Source organism: Mauremys mutica, chromosome 2 (genome assembly GCF_020497125.1).
Source record: "Mauremys mutica isolate MM-2020 ecotype Southern chromosome 2, ASM2049712v1, whole genome shotgun sequence".
Lineage (NCBI taxonomy): Eukaryota > Metazoa > Chordata > Testudines > Geoemydidae > Mauremys > Mauremys mutica.
This window is the reverse complement of record NC_059073.1, coordinates 21,164,220-21,188,714: the sequence shown is the minus strand read 5'-3', so window position 1 is coordinate 21,188,714 and position 24,495 is coordinate 21,164,220. Positions and strand designations below refer to the sequence as shown.

The following is a 24,495-nucleotide window of genomic DNA, read 5'->3' as shown; positions in this document are numbered from 1 at the left end:
AAAAAGAGTAGAATTAAATGGAAACACTAAAGATTTTTAACACTTGGACTTTCATATTTATACTTTCGACTCTCAGGAAGCCAATTTATGTTCACATTTAGATCTTGCATAGGCCATGTTTTTCCCCACTGTCATAACTGCCAAGAACAAGTATAGGCACTTTCACTTTCTTATCTTCAGTTGACAAGAACATAGTTATTGGCTAATACGATAGGAATTAACTTGCAACATTATATTTTGAGAGGTTTTGTTCTTTATTTGGTATGGCAGCTCACTTACTAGGAGTCTGGTCCTTGAACTGTGCCAAGTCACTACCACGAGGGCAGTTTACACCCTTGTTCTGTAAAATACTTCTTTATGTCTCCCTGTATACATTCTAAAGCAAATATTGAACAAGTTCTCTTGACCTACATATATTATTTCTTCCTCATAATCCTAAATTCCACCTACTTGTGATCTTGTAGACTCTGAAAATATTCCCTGGTTTGGATATCTGATCTTTAATGAGGAGACAGCCAATATCAGAACTGCCAGGAATCTTACTACAAACCACTTAAAATTAGATTTAGAGGGGTCAGTGATATATCAAACCTTCTTGTAAAAAAATGTGAGACAAGTATGCAGACACAAAAAGGTTTAACCACCTTTTGATGTGTGAACAATGTATATACATAAAAAGCTCTTTTCCATCGAAGGGAGAAGAGACTATAAAAGTCAACAACCGGAAAAAAAAGAAGAGCAGGAAGCTAAGCACAGATGAGTTACCAAATATGGGATGAGAACACTCAGTTACTTGCATGGTCACACATTACTGAACTGAAGTCTCCCAGGAACTGAGATGAACACTTAACATTTGAAATAAGCAGATATCTAAAAATCTGTTAAATTCCTCACCATTATTATATTACACTGCGCACCAATCGATTAGTTCACTAGTGACTATGTTTTTACAATGTTACTAGTAAGAACTCTTAACCGAAGCTGAAGAATGGAAAGGAAAGATGGATTTATGGTTCAGGCACTGGACCAGGACCCAGGCAATCGAGGCAATTCCCAGCTTTGCCACAGACTTCCCATGTGACATTGGGAAAGTGACTTATATCCCTCAGTGCCACACTTCTCTATATAGAACAATCTCATAAAATATGTTCCTATCCCCCTACATTCTTATTCCTTAAATAAGAGGGTTAGTTTCATTGGCAATGAAGAGACCTCTTGACACTACTCCCAACCCAAATCAAACAGGAAAGATGCAGGTAATTCCCACCCCCGTGATTCAAATGCTTTCTTGATGACGCATCAAAACTAAGAGGTAAGGTTCATTTTTCTTCTGTGTGGTGCCAGAGATATCTTCTTCAGCATCTCTAGCTAAGAGACAGCCAGCACTGTTGGCACAACACCAGATAAACATGGAGGTACAATACAATGATGCTCTATGTGCTAACTTATATGACTGCAAGACAAAAAGCTAAAAGATAGGGTATTTATACTGCACACCCCTTTCCCATTTCACAGAATCTTAAATAGGTGGTAGAAGATGTTGCTTGTTTTGAAGGTAAACCATCTGGTTTAGGAAAGGTCCTAAAGCAGATGCAACTGTAGCCACATTAAGCATTTTTAGTGTGTAGCAAAGATCTGAAGCAATTAGTTTTCTCTTTGTGTAGGTCTTCCAAAGAGTTTAAGAAACACTGCCCTTGAAGGTCTTTATCATTTTTAAAGGCTATCAGTGATTTACATGTTCAGAACCCATGTTTCTTTAAATGAAAGCCATTTCGATGAGCTTTCTCCAAGTTATCTTCTTATTCATTCACTGTTAATTAAGTTGAAAACTGCGTTAGGATGTTGAAGAAGCAACGCAGAAGCAAAAGACTCCTTTATCTGTTTTCTCCTTGGCAAGATACTGTATAAAGTGAATCTCAATGAAAAAAAATTAGTAGATCAAGCATATTTATACTCTCTCCTACCTTCTGAAGGTTAAAAGTAAGACAATGAATAAATAGGTGAGAGAAAAGGTAGGTGGGGTAATATCTTTCATTGGACCAACTTCTGATGGTGGAAGATAAGAAGCTCAAAAGCTTGTATCTTCCACCATCAGAAATTGGTCCAATAAAAGATATTCTTTCATCTACCCTGCGACCAACATGGTTGCAATAGACAGCACTGCAAACCACCATGAATAAGCTTCAGGCATTCCTTTCTAGTCTGAAAATCTAAGCAATTCCCAATGAGCTTTGTACATTTCTAAAATTAAAGTAGCCAGCTGGAGCTTTTCCTTCAAGATACAATTAATGCTAGCTTAACAATTTTCTTCCATTTGCTATCTTTTAAAAGCTTATAGTTTTAGTTCCCTTGGCCAATTCTCTCCCCACCAATGGACTTACACAGTGATAGATAAGTTATAATTCTTACCTACAGCCAGTGCTGCTCTCTGTTTTTGGCCCCCCGTCTGTAAAAAACAAACATACATACATTATGGAATAACATTTTCTGCATCTAGATTTTATAAAGCATTTTAATAAATATTAAATGGTTATAAAAGCCTACGTTTAAGATGTTTAACACACACTACCTAGCTTTATAAAAAGAATATATATCTGTTTGATCCACTGTACTGTTCTCTTTTGAAACTGCTGAACATATAGAACACCAGTGGTGAACAGTACTGAGACCTTTTACAAGTGTGGGGGTTTTTTAACCAAGGGCTCAGTACCACATGCTAGTTCGTTTCACTGATAGATATCAGAATAGACCAAGCAGTTCTGATTATTTTGCAACTTGGATTCAAAATTTGTTTTTAAGAGGAGTTTGCTAGCTTTAATTTAGCCATTAGTACACATATGCCATCATTACGTTAATTTCTAGGCTCTCAATACAAATAAAGGCAAAAGTTTTCAAATACTGTAGGAGACTGAGAAGCTTTAAAAGATACTAAGTATCATGAGACTGAAGGTCTGGCTCCAGTGCTCAGAACATGCTTCTTTTAGGAGTCTGCACCTGTGATAAATACATCAAAGGGTTACATCTGTGCAGTGACGAAGGCTATATGGCTCTGAAACAGCTCTAGTCTGTGCTATATGTTATTTTCATCAACTATCGAACATTTTAGGGCTAATATAAAAAAGAAACACTACTAAAACATGTTAACAGCATGCCTCAAAAGGAAGCAGGGAAATCCACTAAATCCAATGCAGATCCCAAGCTAGAATCTGCAATATTTTCTACTGATAACAGTACCAAACAAGAACACTCAGCAGGTACTGTAGCACCAGGAGAGACAGGGATGGAGGGAGAAAGAGGAACCCGTTAGCCCCCTGCCCGGCAGTACCCTGATCAGATACTAATGATCTCAGACTACTTTTGTGTGTGCGCGCATGTGTACACATAGGCAGTGTTTAGTACATTAGAGTCCCAATTCCTGACTGGGGACTCTTTGTAAGTGAGTAGCATCTACTTTCTCCTCTACTGACTGGCTACTGGCTCCTGCCCTCTTTCTTACAAATAATAACCAACATTAGCTGCTTCTTCCACTGATTCTCAGTCTGGAGATCACACAGTGGTTTAGAGAGATCATGACAACCTCACATTTCCTCTCTTTTTTATGCTTTCTTAAAAAAAAAATGTTTATAGCCTTCATAGTCACAGACATAACCTCGAACCATGAGTGAGCATAAACCAAAGCAATGATGCCTGTCTGAATCTATGGACAACCTGAAATAATACCTAAGACATGTGAACTGTCTGAATTGTTTCAGTCAGAGCCCTGTGGACTACACAAATCTACAACAATGGAATTTGGCATTTTTCCAGTATAACATAAAATCAGAACTTTTGCCATAGCATTTGCCAGTTTTCTGCAGCCAAGCACCTAACATTCTGTTTAGTCTCCCTGCTCTGCTGGGACCTGCCTGCAGCTGCTTCTTGCTCTCCAGTTTTCTGCTCGAGGGTTAAATACATTGGACTATTGTGCATGTGCCCTACCCTATTCCATGGAGCCTGGCATCAAGGCTAGGCTTGGCAAGCCGGTCAGCTGACTGGTCAAATAATGTCATCTGCCCAATAACTAGCTCCCTATTATTTGACCACCTGTCAAATACTCCTGTAAGAATGTCCAGATGTAGGCAGGTTTCAGAGTAGCAGCCATGTTAGTCTGTATCTGCAAAAAGAAAAGGAGTACTTGTGGCACCTTAAAGACTAACAAATTTATTTTAGCATGAGCTTTCTTTCTTCGGATGCATAGTCTTTAAGGTGCCACAAGTACTCCTGTTCTTTTTGCAGATGTAGACAGTGGCCTATCTTTTTTATTGCACTATGGTGCCATCTGTTACCAAGCCTACTTAAATGTCTTGATCAATACCCTTTACTATATGCTAATGCCACCTGTTGGGAAAAAGCTGAACCAACTGAAAGCTGAGCATCTTCTAGATGTGTCATTAAATCTTCTAGAACAAACACATTATGTATTATGTATTTTGATATCATTCATGTACATGGCAGTTTTCAAAGCACAGTAAACAATTTAAAAGACACGCTTCCTGCCCCAAAGAAACTAACTCAGAAGGGAATGGGAGGAGAGGAGGGTTCAAAGTCATTAACCCTCTCTTCCAACACAAAGAGAAAAAAATGTCCAGACATTAAGCCTCTTCCTTGAACAAAAGTATCACAGCTTTTTAAATTGCCCCAGCACCTCCCCCACACTTTCAAAGCAAACAGCCCATATTAAATGCCCATGTAAATAAACCGCCACTCCTCCAATCAATGAATATCCCATTCATAACCTCCCTCTCGTCCACTTATCGTTAGAACCTGCAGGGCTGGACCGGGGGGTTCTCAGCTGCTGATGCCTCCGCATCACCATAGGAGGCTCAAGCTGAGCTTCCATGGGAGGACCCTGTGAGGCTGGGCTTGGCAGGAGGTACAGGCCAGCAGGACCTGAGTGGTGGCCCCTCACAGACCTCTGAGTGGCCAATACCAGTACTTAAACAAGGAAGCCATGAAGGGTAGATGCCTGAGCAACAACACAGACTGCCTGCCTGTCTCTCTCCAGATCCCTGGTTGTGATTGATCCTAGTCTCCAGCTTCTGACCCTGGTTTGTCCACATCTTTGCTCTTCGATTGCTGTCTGTAACCCGGCGCCTGATCCCAATCTCCTGGTAACCTGACCCTGCATGCCTCCAGACACCTGATTCTCAGTTCACTCTCTGGCCTGTTTCAGACTCTGCCTACCAGTACCCGACTCAACCTGGATCCCAACTTTATGTCAAAATGGTTCAAATGTTAATGGTTTAAATTATTTGACCATTTTTGACCAGTCAATTGACCGATTATTTTTGGACCAGTCAAATGCCCAACACTCAGCAGGGAGATTATGATGACCTTCCCTTTCCTATCATTCTTCCTTCTTACTGGTGTGTTTCTTGCAGCCTGACTTCCCATCCAGAGCAAAGCATGAACTAGAATGCTAGTCAGCTTCTACAGCACTTCAATGGAGTTGTCACAGCAGCTGACAAAGGATTCTAGGGAGCGCATATGACTATTAGGAGGAGGAAGCAGCGAACCATTTGGGGTACACCATCCTCCTTTAACAAAAGAAAACTATGGAATTCCTCAAACAGCCTATGGGTTCACAAAAATCAGGAGACTTACTATAAATGGCAAATCTGTAAACATAAGAACTCTCTGAGCATCAGATATGGTATCACTGCAAATAGTAAAAGATGACAAACATCAGCTGAGGAAATACTGATTGTGCCCTGCGTTTTGAAGGTCATTAACGTTATACTGGGAACTGCTCCTGCCAATCAAGTCAAGGCCATTCCTGTATCTGATGACACATTTACTTAATGAATTTATGACATGGCTGAAGATTTTCAGGAACTGTTTAGGAGAGTACAAGAGAACCAGTAATTTTCAATATAGATGAAACTACAGATGTGTCTTTTGCCCAACTTTTAACATTAGCCAAACATTAGCTCAGTCTGAATGGGAAGTATCCCTACATTAGGACTTCTCATTTTAATGTCCACTGACAAGATGTGCTACAGGAGAAAAAGAAAATATTTACAGTTTTCCAACAATCAGTTCTTGCAGCTGGGTTGGACTGGCATCAGTGCTTTACTATTTGATAATGTCCAAGCTACGCCAGGAAAACCAGTACCTGACTGGAATCCAGTTTACTGCACTGTAAGCCAATAGGACATGTTCAATTCAGCAGGAAGCTTCAGAGGTAAAGAAGATTCCAGTGAAATTGAAAGAGATACCTGATACGCTACTAAAGTTGTGAATGGAAGTAAAAGCATCAAGGCATGTCTCTTCACTATTTTGTGTGAATTCAGCAACCTCTCTACTACATCAAAGCTTGCTGGCTTTGAAATGGAAAAAAATTGTAATCCCTTGTTTAAACTCAGATATCATGCAAAGACTTTCCTTGATGAACACACGTCACTGATCAGCATTAAATGTTTCTCTCCAGAGATGTGATATGATGTGTGTTTTCTCAACTTGGGTAACATGGCCACCCTAACCTTTCCACATCGGTAAATGGGAGCAGTCTTGTCCAGAGGGATAAGGGGGACTCAGAGTAGTCCCTATACAGAAAATGGGATCCCAATATAGAAAAGGTTGAGGAGCACTGTGTTTGTGATTTGCAGAAAAAGAGCTTCCTTTAATTTTAGTCCATGTCCCCTAGTTTTGAGATTAGAAAGTTAATACATTTACCTACATAAACCCTTTGGCATGTTAAAAAAGTAAGATTTGATATGAAGAGTTCAATAGCTGAATAACTCTGGTTATTAGCACACACAATTATCCTATGTATCTGCATAAACTATGAGTCTAGGAGCAGAACTGTGCATGTCACGTGTTTAAAGTCAGGCCCCTAGAGGATAAAGGAACCATAAACCTGCAAAGAGCTTATGATGAAAAAGCAACAGCGCTTATTAACTCATCTCTGTTACAGAGTCCTTTTAGCTACTCACCGCCCAATAACTTTGGCTTGAAAATTGCCATACTTACTCTGAAGCCAAAAAAGCTACCAGATTTGCTACAAAATTTGAAGGAGACTCAAACGTTTGTTGCATTACAGAAAAGTACAACATTTTTATGAACTGGGTGAAACCTTCTTGATAACTGAATGGTGGGTTCACATCTAACGTAACTGTAAACATGCCCCCCCCCCGACAAAAAGTGTGCATGAATCCACCCAGGAGCTTTTGGGCTGAGTATTGTTTTAATTAAGTGTACGTGGGAGTAAAGCTAGGGAGCATGCTTTTGGGTCTGGTGTTGACTAAGGAAGCTTGGAGGGCTGGAAGCTAAGAAACGGCTCCTTTTGATCTTGGTTCCTTCTGTGTTCAGAGACACAGGACTTTGTACATTCCTTGTAAATAAATAAGATTGCATCAAGGAAACACCAGACTCCATCTATTTCTACTACCACCTGGAACACCTCCAAGCCTCTGAACTTTGATTAGCTGCTCAGTCAAAAGGAGCACCAGTATCAAAATTACTTCTTAAAACACAAAAAGCTATAAAAATGCTAAGAATGGAGTAATTAGAAGTTCAACAGAAAAAAGTGACCAAGAGCCCTAGGGAAGAGAGAGATTCTAGAACATAGTACTACAGGAAGTCTCAGGTTAAAATGACTGTTTTACTACAAGAGGGAAGAAAGTCTGCAGAAGGACAAAGATAAATCTTCTATGCATCTGATGGCAAGGTAAATGGTTTGCATTATTATATACTATTTCCAACAGCATGTACACCACACATACTAGTAGGAAAGCACATCTGGAACTAGGGATGTAAATAACGTGTAAAAGCAGTAACCGTGTAACCAATTAAAATTCTGTTGGTTAAATGTTTAACTGGGAAACTGGGGGGGTAGGGTGCTGTAGCACCCCCATGTTTTACCCGGGGCTCCACTGCTAGCCCTGTGCCTGGGGATCCCTCCTGGCATGCCCGGCAGTCAGGCGCGCCAACAGAGTCCCGGGTGCAGTGGCAGCTGGGACCCCAGCTGCACAGCCACCACCGGGGTGCAGAGCCAGCCAGCAGGGTGCCAGCCTCTGGGGTGCCGGGCAGTGCCGGCAGCCAGGACCCCAGGCGGAGTTTAATCGTTAGCAGAAACCGATAAGCATTAAGCTTATTGGTTAACCAGTTACACTTTTACATCCCTACCTGGAACCTTGCTTAAAGATCAACAAATAGTGGCCTAATTTCAGAACAAATCTCTTTATTATGGGATATTTTAAGTTATATGTGCTATACCATTCAGAGAAAAATTGTATATGCAATCAAAAATCTTAACTATGAATGTATATATGGTGGTGTCTATTAAAATAAGGCCTCACCTTTCAATATTGCTTCTGAACTGTCAAAGAAGCCTGTACATGGAGTGATTTAGCATTGTAACTATTGTTGTAATTAAACAAAGGATTTAGAAGAGGTCCCATTAATATCTCTCTTCCTCAAATAAGCATTACCTGTGTACCTAGTCCCAGAATAAGAGTACTATACATGGATAATGTAAATGATACATGTAAAATAGATATCCACTGCAATAATTCCCCTTGTGACTTCCTGGATCAGTGTTTTTTCTAACACGGGAGCTTTCTTTGATGTTCTGCTGCTAAATTCCATTGACGACGTGATCTTGCATCCCAACTAAGTGATTCAGTAGTTACGTGGCTGATCTGTACAAACATTATTTATTACCCAGGAACATGCAAAAGAGATGGTATTCTCAATTTTAATGAGTCAATTAATCCCTTAACAAACAGTATTAGTACGTGGGAAACTACAAAATATGAATGACAGACAAAGGTTAAGAGGCTTCTTACCAGTTCCAATTTTTAAAGAACTCTTCACTTCTAGAGGCCCCAGTTAGTAATGAGAGCCCCACTAGACAAAGAACTGAACACACACAATGAAAAGAGTCCCTGTCTCAAAGAGCTTCCAATCTCATTGTTTAACACAAAGATCGGGATAACTAGATTTTACTCTATAGCCCTCAGGGTTATTTCCAGCAGGGTATTTAAAATGTGAACAAAGCAGCATGGGCTTTGTGGCATAGTAGGATGAGACAGCACAGGACTGAGAGAGAGAGAAGGCCAAGAAGGAGGCACCTTAAGGTTTTTCTACACAGTTTTTGTACCAGTTTAACTATATCTGACTTAATAAGCACCTTACAAATGCATTCACAATAGGAGTGGCATAAATTTTAACTGTAATCCACAACAGATACAATTAAATCGGTAAAAATTTGTGTGTAGACAAGCCTTTAGTCACTACTCTTAGGGTACGTCTCATCTAGACGCGATATATTGATCCCCGAACGCGCTCCCGTCGACTCCGGAACTCCACCGGAGCGAGCGGCGGTAGCAGAGTCGAAACGGGGAGCCGCGGACATCGATCCCACGCGGTGAGGACGGGAGGAAGTCGGAATAAGATACTTCGACTTCAGCTATGGTATTCCCATAGCTGAAGTTGCATATCTTACATCGACCCCCTCCCCCATCCCAGTGTAGACCAGGCCTCTGATGGAGAGGGAAGGAGGAAAAAAAAAAAAAAAGTACTTTATGATCCGGGATAGGACTATCTAAAAAATAATTGCCTAAAGGTACAGAGAGAGGACCCTGGTCAACAACTCGCCTCATCAGGCACATTGGAACTGTCCACTGCCCCACAGGATACAGAGCATTCTTGAGAGCCAATCCAACATTGTGGAAGGAAGTCCCACAGGATCTGAGACCCATAAGCGTTACCACTTTCTGATCCAAATGCAAGGTGCACTTGTTTAACCTTGCCTCCACTAACAAAACACATAGCACAAAGAGAAAAGAGTTGAGATTAAATGAGCTATACCCAGGATTATCTGGGTATATCTCACTTAATCATTTCCCTTCCATTGCAGGGGCCTTGGACACTGGTGCACCTCATTCTCTCCTATTCCCTAATGGCGGACAGAGCTGTCCCTAGGGACTCCAGGCAGCATGGGGCCGGCAGCCCAGAGCCCCTGGACTTCCCAGAGCTAAGCAGATCAAAGCAAGCATATCTATCACACTGAGGAGATTTAAACTTCAAGACTCCTTATAAAAAATGGAAAGGGAGGTGGATATTTTTTGCTGTTTTTTAAATTAAATAGGCAGCTAGTATTGTTTTTAAAATTATTATGAAGAACAAGTTTAAGCTTTGTTGTAACATGCATTGTTTGCCTCAACTGTTCAAGACCTGAATGCTTATGTAGGAGGAACTCTGAGGTGGTTTCTTAAATATCTTCATGCTGTTTCACATCGGATACTCCTTAATGAAACATAGAAGCCTTCTCTAATACAGGCTTATTCAAAGTGATAGAAGCTACATAAGTGAAATGTTGGAAGAGTGTTGCCGTTTTCATAAAGTAATAAAAATATTATAATGATAAATAATTAACTAGTGTGTAATAAGCATGTCATAAAAACAAATTTTATATTTTCAAGGTCACTGCTTTTATAATTTATACTCAAGTAAAGGAGAAAATCCCTGGAAATATTCATTTTTAGGAGGGGGTTCGCGAGACAAGATATTTTAGTGAAAGGGGTTCACAGGCTGTTAAAGTTTGGGAACCACTGATCTTAAGATTATCTTTTTGTTCTATAGCACAATATTTATTTTCCGTGGCCTTCAAAATGCAAGATATGTTATCCTTTTTCAGGAAAGGTGGGGTTTTGACAGACTCCATACTCAATAAAAGCTTCTTTTTAGAAAGAGGGTTCCTTTAAACCAGTGGTTCCCAAACTTGCTTCGCGACTTGTCCAGGGTAAGCCCCTGGCGGGCATCGAGACACTTTGTTTACCTGAGCATCCGCAGGTACGGCCACTCGCAGCTCCCAGTGGCCGAGGTTCACCGTTCCTGGCCAATGGGAGCTGCGGGAAGCAGCACAGGCTGGGCCACCGCTTTCTGCAGTTCCCATTGGCCGGGAATGCTGAACCGTGGCCACTGGGAGCTGCGAGCGGCCGTACCTGCAGACGCTCAGGTAAACAAAGTGTCTCGCAGCCCGCCAGGGGCTTACCCTGAACAAGCCGCAAGCCAAGTTTGGGAACCCCTGCTTTAAACAAAGGAAATAGCCTACCTGGAACCAGCCACTTTACTCCAATGGATTTCTTCCCCTTGTATTCCTATTAATTATTGCTATTAGCTCTCTAACTTTGTTGGCGTGCACAAGACCAGGGCAGGCTTGTCAGTCATGCAGTGACATAAGCACATACAGTATTTTTAGTAAAAAGATAGCATGGTTCAGTTGACTCTAGTTCTTGACCCATAATAGGACTGTGGTTCAAAACCAATGTTGTGAATGCAGTATTTGGGTATATCATCAAGTGTGCCATAGTACAGATGAGAAGTTCCTTCTGCTTGCCCAGATAGAAGTTAAGGGTCCCATGGTGTTTTTCAAAACTAGCAGGGAACAATCCCCCACCTGCATGTCCTAATGTCAATGTCAATAGCCAACAGCTCAGGAAGCCAGGTGCCTATATCCAAAGCTGTTCAAGCTTTCAGTTACCTTAACAAATTGCTCAACTATAAGATTATAAATCAAGCGTTATGTTAAACCTTGTATACAGGAGACACTATACAACACCAAATTCATAAAATTCATAAAATTTGGTGTCTCCATTTCAAACGTTGACTACTGTGTTTTTCCAGACCCTTGGTGAAACTTTCTTCTTACAAATTTAGCAAACTAAGTATGGCAAAGTATTTAAACAATCACCATTCTTCCTCTCCATCCCACATATAGTAAAAGTTACCCAACCACTTCCCATTATAAAACTCTTTTCAGTTGCTTATAATTTTGCCAAACAAAATCTTTGAGCTGAAATTTTCCATGCCAAGTGTCTAACCCAGGCTGATTTATTTAAGTTTCAGCGAAAATGGTGCAGCCATCTGTCAGAATGAGTTCAGGGGAAAAGAAGCTGTTTTGCCCTCTCTTTCATCCTGGAGATCTTTGCAGTACAGTGTCACCATTCATTCCTGTCCATGGCTTGCTCCTCCAATAAATCCAGACTGGTCACCTTCCTACATATGCTGTCCCACCATCTAGTTGGTGGTCGACCTCTAATTCTTACAAGTGTTCCTCTATGCTCGGCCCCTTTCTCTCTGTTTCTTCTCCACCCTAATCCTAGGCCCAGTTGTCCACTCTCCCTCTGGATTAAAAGACTCCCACAATCAGCTCAAGCAGTAGCAATCTGTGCTGACATGCTGAAGGTTCAGGATTCAAACTCCAGTGCTGGATCACAGTGAGGGGTTGTTACAGTTGTATATATAAGAGAATTTGTTTTTACCTTTTTTTCTTTAAAAAGTCTCAGGAAGTTGCATATAAAACACTACATTTAAAGAATGTTATTTAGGTTGCAAAGACAAGACACTGAAAAGTTAGGAAATGTCAGCTTTCCAGTTGCTTGTGCAATCATAATTCTGCCCCCTCGTGCCTATGCATTATCATATACTCTTTAATTACATGATCACATACTTTTTTTGCCACAGTGTCTCATTCAGTACACAGGGTGGAGACACAAACAGACAGGAAATACATTTGCCTGTGCAACCTTATTTCTAACTTATGAGTGTTGACTAAATAACTTTTTTAAATGTAGTTTTTGGTATGTGATTTATATCTACATTACAGGAAGGGTAGTATTTTGCCACATACCAGTAGACATGTGAGGTTTGAGGCCATATATCAGAACAACAGAATACCTCAAAAAACCTGAACTGTTTATCTTCTTAAATATAGCTATTTGATTCTCCATCTCTGAAAATGCCTTACAGAATTGATATTCCAGCATTAGTTTTATGTTACTACTTCAACTACGCAATCTTTGTGCAATGCGTTTTGTATAATAGATGTTCAGAGAGATGTGAGATGTCAGGGGTCTAGGGAATGTAAAAATTAATCTTATCAGACAGACTCTAAAAACAATAAAGGAATAGTTACTATTATTTAAAAAACCCACCACTACCAATATTTCCCAATATAAAGGGTTGAGTGTCAGTGGATAACACATTGATCTTTAAATTTAATTTGGATTCAATGAAGTGTAAAATGCTATTCTTTCACTAAAAGGAAGATAATTAACAGTGTACAAGCAAGGACACCTGAATAAATATTTACCAGTTGATGAGATCTTCTTGATGTCTTAATGGAAAAATCCAACTCCTTATGGAGTTGATGTAGCAGCTTGTCTTCAGAACCTGAACAGAGAAACAAAATTAAAAATAAATGGCACATGGTCTAATTAAATAAAAATACCACAATTAATTTTTATAAACTTTAATGTACAGTAACAAAATTAAATTAATTACAGGTTGTCAACTGTTTTCATGTCAAGGAACCAATATAATTATTCCATCTTAAAAATAAAACACAGACGACATGCAAAGAGGGATAGTGAGGGATGGAAGAACCTTGTTCCTGCCCTAAGCAACGTCTGACACCAAGGGAAGAATTCTGACTCAGAAGAAATGCAAATAAGCATCATGATATTTTAAAGTTGTTCATGGAAGTAGAGCAACATCATGAAACCCTTATCCTACAAATACACATAACTTGAGTGTGATGCAAGACCACAGTTCTAGCTATTTTCAGTTGCCTTAGGAATAAAACTATAGGACAAACACATTGAGGAGTCCTACGTTATTTCAAGCTGGATTGGTATTAAAATTGGACAGTACTGAGAACCATTTAAGTGATATCAGAAAACTGATTTTGAAATACCAGCTACAAGTTATACACCTGTGAGATGACTATCAGTTTCAGTGAACTGACAACTTCTTTTTACAATAATTACTCCATTTGTAAGTCAGAAAACTACTGTATCTTGTAAATGATCTTGTTCAAGAGATTTCAATTGCCAGTACACTAGACCAGGGGTTGGCAATCTTTCAGAAGTGGTGTGCCGAGTCTTCATTTATTCACTCTAATTTAAGGTTTCGCGTGCCAGTAATACATTTTAATGTTTTGAGAAGACCTCTTTCTAGAAGTCTATAATATATAACTAAACTATTGTTATATGTAAAGTAAATAAGGTTTTTCAAATGTTTAAGAAGCTTCATTTAAAATTAAATTAAAATGCAGAGCCGCCCAGACTGGTGGCCAGGACCCGGGTAGTGTGAGTGCCACTGAAAATCAGCTTGCGTGCTGCCTTTGGCACTCGTGCCATAGGTTGCCTACCCCTGCACTAGACTATTGCAGTAGCTACAGGTAAACTCACAAGTCTCTGACTCATGATTTAGCACAGGATGTTTGATAATGGGAACTCTTCCTCACCAAAATAAAATGAGTATCAAAAAAATTCGAGCAAACAATTTTTACTAATTAGTTCCATGAGTCACCAGAGGCAGCTGGTTAACCACTACAGTACCAGCAGCATGAAACAAAGCAACCTGTGGCATTAAATCTGAGCAATACAAGACAGCTGACAGTTTAACAAACACCACCGCACACTAAAGTGTAGTACTCCTGGTTATCAAATCTCATTTACAACGTAGTATATCTTTCCATTAAACAGATTTTTTTTCTATGTGCTATTTTACTGATAAGGCTGATTTTACAGCAGTAAGAATGACAAATAAATTAACACATACATTTTTATATTTACTTTTTCTTCATGAAGACACACTCAAAATTAGTCTAATACGCCTCTCTTTGAAACACTGAAGTTTCTAGTTTATATTTGGATTATCAGGCCTTAAGTTTCTAATTTGGTTTTATACAGGGACTCTCTTTATACAGGCCTCTTGAAAGCACTCAAAATAATGACAAATACACACACATTTTTTGGCATAGCAATTAGATAATGGACAATGGATTGGCAACAAATTTATCTCCCACTCTTGTCTGGATTTAGTAGGCCTTTTCACCTTATTTATGATCTTAAGAGTCTAAAAAAAATATCCTGGACACTTAGTTTAGTCATGCATAGCAGGCACCTCAGGGCAACTGAATAGTTAAAGAAACACAATTTAAAAGAGAAAGTTCACAGTTTCAGGCACAACATCTGACCACAGAATCACCCTGCCATTTGCTGGAGTTTTAAAAAATCATGTTTTCCTATTTTTTAAAATCTCTCCCTCCCTGCCCCTCCCCTTGTTGCTGTAGTCAGCCAGTGAAATAAAATGTTATGCTTTTATGCCCCTGTAGTAAAGGCAATTATGTGCCACAATGAAGAATTCTTTGTGCTAACATCAGAAAAAAGCATTTTATAAAGCAGAAGTTAAACAAGTCCGAATATTCTATTATGTGACCAAGTTCAGCTTGACTCATTAATTCAAGTTACCATCAACAGGCTTTTGGTTCATTGCGTAGGCATAAAACTACGTTCAATATTGCATTGTCTGAGATCAGCTACATGACACATGTTGTCTACATTAGTAAACCTGGACAACCTGTATCAATAAGTACTCAAAGCAGAACAAAAACCATTTTGTTTTACATGTAAAATAAGATTTATTACATATTCCTGGGGGAATCCTGTGCCACTGCGCAAGCACAGAATTAATGTCCCCAGCAGATTTTACTCTTTCCCCACAGAAAAATTGATTCCTGCATCTATCAGTGGTGAAAGAACAGGTTAAAAACTATTTAGAAAAACTGGACATGCACGAGTCCATGCGTCCGGATCTAATGCATCCAAGGGTGTTGAGGGAGTTGGCTGATATGATTGCAGAGGCACTGGCCATTATCTTTGAAAACTCGTGGCGATCAGGGGAGGTCCCGGAAAAAGACAAATCTAAATATAAATCTTAAAAAATAAAAATAAAAAATAAAAGAATCCGGGGAATTACTCAGACCATGGAAAAATCATGAAGCAGGCCCTCAAGGAATCCATTTTGAAGCACTTGGAAAAGAGGAAGGTGATCAGGAACAGTCAACATGGAGTCACCAAGGGCAAGTCATGCCTGACCAACCTGATTGCCTTCTATGATGAGATAACTGGCTCTGTGGATATGGGGAAAGTGGTGGATGTGATATCTTGATTTTAGCAAAGCTTCTGATGCGGTCTCCCACAGTATTCTTGCCAGCAAGTTAAAAAAGTATGGATTGGATGAATGGACTATAAGGTGGATAGAAAGCTGGTTAGATCATCAGGCTCAACAGGTAGTGATCAATGGCTCGATGTCTAGTTGGCAGCCGGTATCAAGTGGAGTGCCCCAGGGGTCTGTCCTGGGGCCTGTTTTCTTCAACATCTTCATTAATGATCTGGGTGATGGGATGGATTTCACCCTCAGCAAGTTCGCAGATGACACTAAGCTGGGAGGGAGGTAGATAAGCTGGAGGGTAGGGATAGGGTCCAGAGTGACCTAGACAAACTGGAGGATTGGGCCAAAAGAAATCTGATGAGGTTCAACAAGAACAAGTGCAGAGTCCTGCACATAGGACGGAAGAATCCCATGCACTGCTACAGACTGGGAACCGACTGGCAAAGTGGCAGTTTTGCAGAAAAAGACCTGAGGATTACAGTGGAGGAGAAGCTGGATATGAGTCAACAGTGTGCCCTTGTTGCCAAGAAGGCTAATGGTATATTGGGCTGCATTAGTAGGAGCACTGCCAGCAGATCAAGGGAAGTGATTATTCCCCTCTACTTGGTACTGGTGAGGCCATATCTGGAGTATTGCATCCAGTTTTGGACCCCCCACTACAGAAAGGATGTGGACAAATTGGAGAGAGTCCAGTGGAGGAAAACAGAAATGATTAGGGGGCTGGGGCACATGGCTTACGAGGAGAGGCTGAGGGAACTGAGCTTAGTCTGCAAAAGAGAAGAGTGAGGGGTATTTGATATCAGCCTTCAACTACCTGAAACGGGGTTCCGAAGAGGATGGAGCTAGGCTATTCTCAGTGACGGCAGATGACAGAATAAGGAGTAATGGTCTCAAGATGCAGTGGGAGAGGTTTAGGTTGGGTATTAGGAAAAACTACTTCACTAGGAGGGTGGTGAAACATTAGAACGGGTTACCTAGGGAGGTGGTGGAATTTCCATCCTTAGAGGTTTTTAAGGCCCAGCTTGACAAAGCCCTGGCTGGGATGATTTAGTTGGGGTTGGTCCTGGGGTTAGACTAGATGACCTCCTGAGGTCTCTGGCTGCTTCCTCCGTGCTGCTGCCCAGATCCTAATGCTAATCTTCTATGATTCATGCCAGGCTGAGCCTGCTTGCTCAACAGCTGGACTGAGGGAGGGTGGGCAGGGAGTGGGTCCATGTGCAGCCATATAGATGTGCTAATATATTAGTAAGGATTCTGTTTGTCAAAAATCATTTCCTGAATCTTTTTTGTTATGTGTTACAGACATAGTTGCTGACAGGTATTTTGAAATAAATTACCAAAATAATTGAAAATAGTGTGATTATATTGCGTTGCTTTGACAAATAAAATATGCAGAATTTTAAAATATTGTGCACAAAATTCCCCCTGTATATTACAGGCACTAGTCCATAGTACTACTGGGCTCTCCCAGCCAAAGAACAGCTTTATTTTTAAATTTTTGGTGCCCGTTCTCTCAGAAATAAGAACTCATGCATCAAATTTCACATTAAATAATTTTTCAACCAGAAGATTAAATTTACCAGTTCTGATCTTCAAAAGAAGTTTGGGGGAGGGATTTTCTAATTAATGGATTTATTGTGCATGTTATAGAAAAGCCAATTTACAGACAAGACAACGTTATCCAATTTTCACCAATATATAGGAGGCACATTTGAGATGTAGCAGGCAATAGCACAAGAAAGGGAGAGACAAAGAAAAATCAAGTATTAAAGATTTGAGTGGCCTCACTTGCATCAGCAAAGGCACAATCTGCACAGAATGAAAACAAACACACTGTATGGCAAATAAACACAGTTTGCTGTTCTGAATATTTTGTTGTCTGAAGCATTGTTTGTCTCTGCCCAAGAAATTGCTAATTATCTAACAGAGTGAGCTAAGATACTTTAAGGAGTTTTGGTGCCTAAAGAGTTCTGAATAGCAACACTGAAAATTATCTGTTATAACACACAGTTGCATGTTGACAAAGCTCTGAGCAGCAGAGGTACTGTAGCAGTCTACAGACTCAGATGATGACATGGCATCAATTTGCAATTAGTTCATGTATGACCAGTTATTTGCACAGCCTTAAAAGCTAGAATTTTTCTTCTAATAAAACCTACATTCCTGCAGAAACACATGGCTTAGATCCCTTTATGCTAACCAGGAAACGCATCTTACTGACTACTGGAGAATAGATTTTTCAGGTTTTGCTTGAATGCATCCCTTTAGAAACTAGAACACTTCTGTTTTGAATTTAAACTGGAACAAGGAACTCATTTTTACCCTACTGCCAATTTTTTCTAACATTACTTCATTTACCTTAGCTCTGATAAGATTAATGTATTGCTATTTAGATCTTTTTAAAATGACACTGGATGTAGCATGCAAAATACACCTTAATTAAAAAAAAATATCAGTTTTCAATCTAAACATTCTCCTGCAATTAGGAACACAATGTGACAAAGGAAGAAGTCAAACTGAATGGACTGTTTTGATTGTCCAGGCTGAGTTAATTGCAAAAAAAGTCTACAGTACGTTTGATAACATATTTAAGGAAAATCTGTTAAATATTGATTTGAAGAGATACTGTCAGGTTAAGTGAACAGAAGGAATTTTAAAAAATATATATAGTTAACATGGCATTCATTCAGTAAATCAAGAAACTGTTTTGTAAATGTCACAGCAACTTTATATTAACTGTAGGTCAAAGATTATCAATACTGTATTCCAGGGCATACGCTCACTATAATAAATAGATGCCCAGAAGAAATCACCATCCACCCTCCCCAAAAAACCCAGTTGTATAGCAACACATAGTTAGTTGATATATGGTGTTTTTACACTTTTTTCTGAAGCAGCTAACATGGACCTGGTGGGAGACAGAATGAATTACTTAGACCACAAAAGGTCAGAACTGTAATTATGTTTTAATTAACTTTTTTTAAATTGGTAAACCAGTTACTAATTTCTTAATAAATTAAAACTACACCTACAATATTGCATTTACTTATTTTAACTCCTTAGATTAATCTGAAGTAGTAAAGCACAGACTAATTATTTTGTTACTGGAGAGCCAGTGTAAAGAGTGATTAATCTTACTACGCTGTAACTGACCTCTGGGAACCTTCCCATAATGCTTTTAAGTAAAGATAACACTCTTTGTTTTGTTGTGATGCCTCTCTGTTTTGTTGTGAACTCTGGGCTCCCGGAGCTGCTTATCTAAAAAACAAACACAGCTACTGTTTGCTCGAGCAGAGGCAGGCAGGAGGATCCCTTTGGAATGTCCACAGCTAGTGTTTGCTTGAGGAGAGAAGCAGCATGGCAGGCGGGGCGGGGGGGGGGGTCCGTTTTGGAGCAGCTGCTTATCTGGTCTGTGAGGAAAAAAACAAAGAAGGCTATTTGCATTTAGTGAATGAGAGAGGGGTGGGGGAAGGGGTCGGAACTTGCAATCCACTCTCTCTGTCTCCCCCACGCTCCCTGTCACACTCCACCCCACCCCCTCTTTTGAAAAGCACGTTGCAGCCACTTGAACGCTGGGATAGCTGCCCATAGTGCACCACTCCCAACACCGCTGCAAATGCTGCAAATGTGGCCACACTGCAGCGCTGGTAGCTGTCTGTGTGGCCACACTGCAGCGCTTTCCCTACACAGCTGTACAAAGACAACTTTAACTCCCAGCACTGTACAGCTGCAAGTGTAGCCATACCCTAAAGAGATGTATGTCAGTTACAAAAGTGGATGTTTGCAGGCGGTTTCATCTTGTCAAAGCAAATATCACAATTGCATTTTTGCATAGCTTATATATAGTATAGTAACGTAAATCTCCCTAATTCTCATTCTTCGTGATTGGGCATGTTTCATCATTATGAGAATGGTTCCTACTCAGAGGAAACTGGAAGAAAGGGATTTAATACACAAACCACATACCCTGACACTTTTGTATCTTAAGTCACTGTGTTCGGATATACGCCACATTATTTTTGACATACAGTTGAATCTTCACAATCATTTAATCTTTTTGGCACTCAGTTGCCTACCTTGGCTGCACCTCTTTTAACAGAAAGCATTGAGTAGGAGATGTAACAGCCCTTTCCCCTCAAGAATCTACTGCTTATTTATGTCACAAAAAGTCATTTACCTGCATGCCTTCTGGAAGTCACATTCCTCAGGATAATCTAAACATTTTTTACATTATTTTTGAAGTAAGTGGTTGCACTTTGGAAAGTTCATTTACAAACAAAACCCACATTACGGCATTTCCTACTCTAGCAATTATGAACATTAATGTAAATATGGTACCTAAGCAACACATGAACTCATGAACAACTGCTCCCATTAGCAAAACTAAGAAAATAAGAGGCCAGGAAAAACTTGTGCAATGTATCCCAGAGGAAAGGAAATTAATTCCTATTCTAATTTTCATAATAATTATTAAAAGAAGCAATGGAAGAAAGTTTTGAGTTAGATTGTATCAAAATATCTTTGCTTTATAATTTACACAGTGAACATCTTCAAGAGTGTCTAAAAATTGACTTTTTACTGCTATTCTCTGATGCTTCAACATTCTGTGCTTCCTTCTGGGCACTGGAGAAAGCAACCGGTGCTGACTTTCAGACGCAATGTCTGGAAAGGTACTCCTCACTGATGCTAAACTACTTGGTGTCTGCCCTAAGAAGGAAGGTTCATAAGGTGGATGAAGGGTGCCTCTATGAGGATGTGGCACAGACTCACTTCTCTGTCCTTTTCTTTCTGGGGTTTCCAGTCCCTGAAAATCTGGCAGCAGTCTTGAACGTGACCCTCAAAAGACACTTCAGTCAGGTGGAATGAGGATCACTCAACGGCATAGATTTCTTTTAGCTGGCACAAGGCTTACAACCCAGAGACTGAGGCATACCCCAGTACTGAGCACTGATACCATGTGACTAAGAGGGAAATAACGCTCCAGGAAAAACATAAGAACGGCCATACTGGGTCAGACCAAAGGTCCATCTAGCCCAGTATCCTGTTTTCCAACAGTGGCCAATTCCAGGTGCCCTAGAGGGAATGAACAGAGCAGGTAATCAAGTGATCCATTCCTTGTCACCCATTCCCAGCTTCATGTAAAACCAAGGCTAGAGACACCATCCCTGCCCATTCTGGCTAATAACTATTGATGGACCTATCCTCCATGAAATTATCTAGTTCTTTTTTTAACCCTGTTATAGTCCTGGCCTTCACAACCATCCTCTGGCAAGGAGTTCCACAGGTTTGACTGTGCACTGTGTGGAAAAAAAATACTTGGCTTGTTTTAAACCTGCTGCCTATTAATTTCATTTCATGACCTCTAGTTCTTGTGTTATGAGAAGGGGTAAACAACATTTCCTTATTTACTTTCTCCACAGCAGTCATGATTTTATAGACCTCTATCATATCCTCCTTAGCCGTCTCTTTTCCAAGCTGAAAAGTCCCAGTCATATTAATCTCTCCTCATATGGAAGCCATTCCATACCCCTAATAATTTTTGTTGCCCTTTTCTGAACATTTTCCAATTCCAATGTATCTTTTTTGAGATGGGGCGACCACATCTGCACACAGTATTCAATATGTGGGTGAACCATGGATTTATATAGAAGCAATATGATATTTTCTGTCTTATTATCCATTTCTTAATGATTCCCAACATTCTCTTAGCTTTTTTGACTGCTGCTGCACATTGAGTGGATGTTTTCAGAGAACTATCCACAATGACTCCAAGATCTCTTTCTTGAGTGGTAACAGCTAATTTAGACCCAATCATTTTATATGTATAGTTGGGATTATGTTTTCCAAGGTGCACCACTTAGTAAGTGATGTGCTCAATTCTGCACCAGGTTCAATTCATTTTTGGTCTCAGTGCGTAGCCCCATTTACAGGACATTATAATGATCTAATCTTGAGGTGCCAAAGGCATAGCTACACATAGCAGGTTCTGCAACAGAGAGACTAGGTTGCACTTTGAACTGCACCTGACAGGTAGAAAATCGCTGTTGTCCATAGCAACTACCTGAGTACCCAGCAACAAACCAAAAGTTCACATGCCTTAAACTGTGCACCTATACTCCCTCAATTAGGAAGGCCAAATACAGAAAGCAAGAAGTTCTTAATAGCACAGAAGAATTTGATAAACTAAATTAAAAACAAAAAAGTATCCTTTGAATGGAAGACCCCAAATTTTGCATTTTTAGGAAATATGTAAGTCTGAAAAGAGTAAAAGAAAAAAACTTCTTCAATTAGGAAGAGGTTCTTTAGGCCAGGAAACTGTGTTTGGGTTTGGGTTTTTCTGGTGAAAGCCAATGTTTTTTCTATTTTTGGGAGGATGTTGTAGTTCAGAGATCAGCAACCTTTGGCACGCAGCCCATCAGGGATATCCGCTGGTGGGCCGGGATGGTTTGTTTACCTGCAGCATCTGCAGGTTCGGCCAATCGCAGCTCCCGCTAGTCGCAGTTCACCGTTCCAGGCCAATGGGGGCTGCGGGATACGGCGGCCAGCACATCTCTCAACCCACACCACTTCCCGCAGCCGCCACTGGCCTGGAACAGCGAACCACAGCCGAACCTGCAGATGCTGCAGGTAAACAAACCATCTCGGCCCGCCAGCCGATTTCTGACAGGCCGCGTGCCAAAGGTTGCTGATCCCTGTTGTAGCAAGTTCAGAAGATGACTTGTTACTTTCTATTTCTAGAGCATGCTTATTCCAACCTTCTCAATATTGGAGTGTAGAGTTTGTTTCTAGATTTAGAGCACTGGAATTCCACAAATGAATACAAAATATCCTTGGAGTCAATTTTATCTGACCAATGATTAGAGAGGTAATCTTAGATAATTAACTGTTCTGAGATCTCCTATGCAACAGCTGAAATGGGCAATCCTGAATAGCTAACATTACAAGCCCTTAACTAGATCATTGCTAGCATGAGCCAAAACAAGTACTGCCTACTATGAAACTATTTTCTTTTCACTGCCATTCATGAACTTTTGCAATTTAGCATAAACATGTCATATGGCAAAAGCATTGCAAAAATATAGAATGATTTATAAGCACATATACTGTAAGCAAAACTCCTAAGAGATTTTCTTCTACATGAGGGGCACTCTTGAGGTGCCTTGGCCTATTGGTAAGGGGCAGAAGAAAACAGTGGATGTGGATAAAGTTACACGACCTTGGATCAGCTCCTCACCAATGTAAAGTATATTCTCATGACTCTGGGCAAACTGGAACATTCCCAATTCGTGGCTAACACAACAATCACTGAACAGGCCAAGCTGAGGAGATTGACAAAGCAGGATCATTTTTTTAAAAACATAAAAATAGAACAGATGCACTTTTTATTTAAATGAAAGGCAACTAAATAATAAGAAACTTATATTTTACATGTACTACAGCTTAAGATAGAGGACTTAGTCTGGCACTTGAAAGTCAACAAGAGGAATTGAGTCCAAATTGGCCCACACCAATCATGAACATTTTAATTTTCTACTATCTCTGGTAATATTGTCTGCTTAAGAGCATGGCAAATGTCAGGTTGGTTTACATTCAGTGTAGTTGTAGCTGTGTTGGTCTCAGGATATTAGAGAGACAAGTGGGCAAGGTAATATCTTTTATTGGACCAACTGCTGGTGGAGAAAGAGACACAAGCTTTCGAGTCGTACAGAACTAACTCAAATTTCATCTTGAGATACTACTGTACTATATCTGTTTCACAAGGTATTTCCGTGGTGTATATGATTGCAGCAACACAAGTGTCAAATGGAGGAATGACAAGTCACTAGTTACAATGAACGGAAGGTTTACTTTACACAGTAACTTAATGCAAATGTTCTTCTGCTACTAGAATACCTTTCTGAAATTATTTATACTTTGCCTCTTTATAAAGAAATCAAGTCCTCGTTTCTCCAATGAGTATTTGCCTACACAGTGACTATTCATCTATCCAGTACCTCACTTGTTTAGATATATAGTAATAAAAGTAAAAACAGTTAGAAATTGGTATTTGTACCTTTCACCAAGCACTTAGATGTCTTACATCAACAAAAGATTTAAAAGAAAAAAAAGACAGGCTACCAATAAGGGAACTAGAGTCCTAATCTCTAACATTTATCAAGCCTAAAAAATTTCAAAAAGCTTATCCAAGTCATTCTTGATCTTGGAGAATGCTGGAGGGAACATGTTCCAAAGCTGAGAATCGCTGACTGAAAAAGTGCTTCCAGACACAGAGAGATTAATTGCAGTAGCTCTAAAGGAAAGCTGCAACAGTTGCAATGCCTTACACAACAGTCTTCATTCAGGCCTCTCTGTTACCAGAGACACTTGACGACTGCCATATTGCTAGCAATACAAATGACCGTTTTATGGTAAAAGCACTGAACTGGGACTCTGGAGACTAATACCACAGCCTTCCTGTATGATCTCTGGTAAATCACTTCAGTTTTGTGG

At 40.0% G+C, this 24,495-nt stretch overlaps 1 protein-coding gene across 6 annotated transcripts in view; it reads right to left on the bottom strand.

Annotated features, from left to right (window-relative positions):
- Positions 1–24,495, bottom strand: part of CYRIB (CYFIP related Rac1 interactor B) — a 151,657-nt gene that overhangs the window by 56,164 nt on the left and 70,998 nt on the right. For 5 of the 6 annotated variants that reach the window (XM_045004745.1, XM_045004748.1, XM_045004743.1 and 2 more), the window contains exons 2-3: positions 13,139–13,218; positions 2,410–2,446 (exon numbers count right to left, since the gene is read on the bottom strand). In XM_045004745.1, coding sequence (XP_044860680.1) covers positions 2,410–2,446; positions 13,139–13,218 — 117 coding nt within the window. The remainder of the gene's footprint in view (positions 1–2,409; positions 2,447–13,138; positions 13,219–24,495) is intronic. The other variant, XM_045004749.1, reaches the window with a different exon arrangement.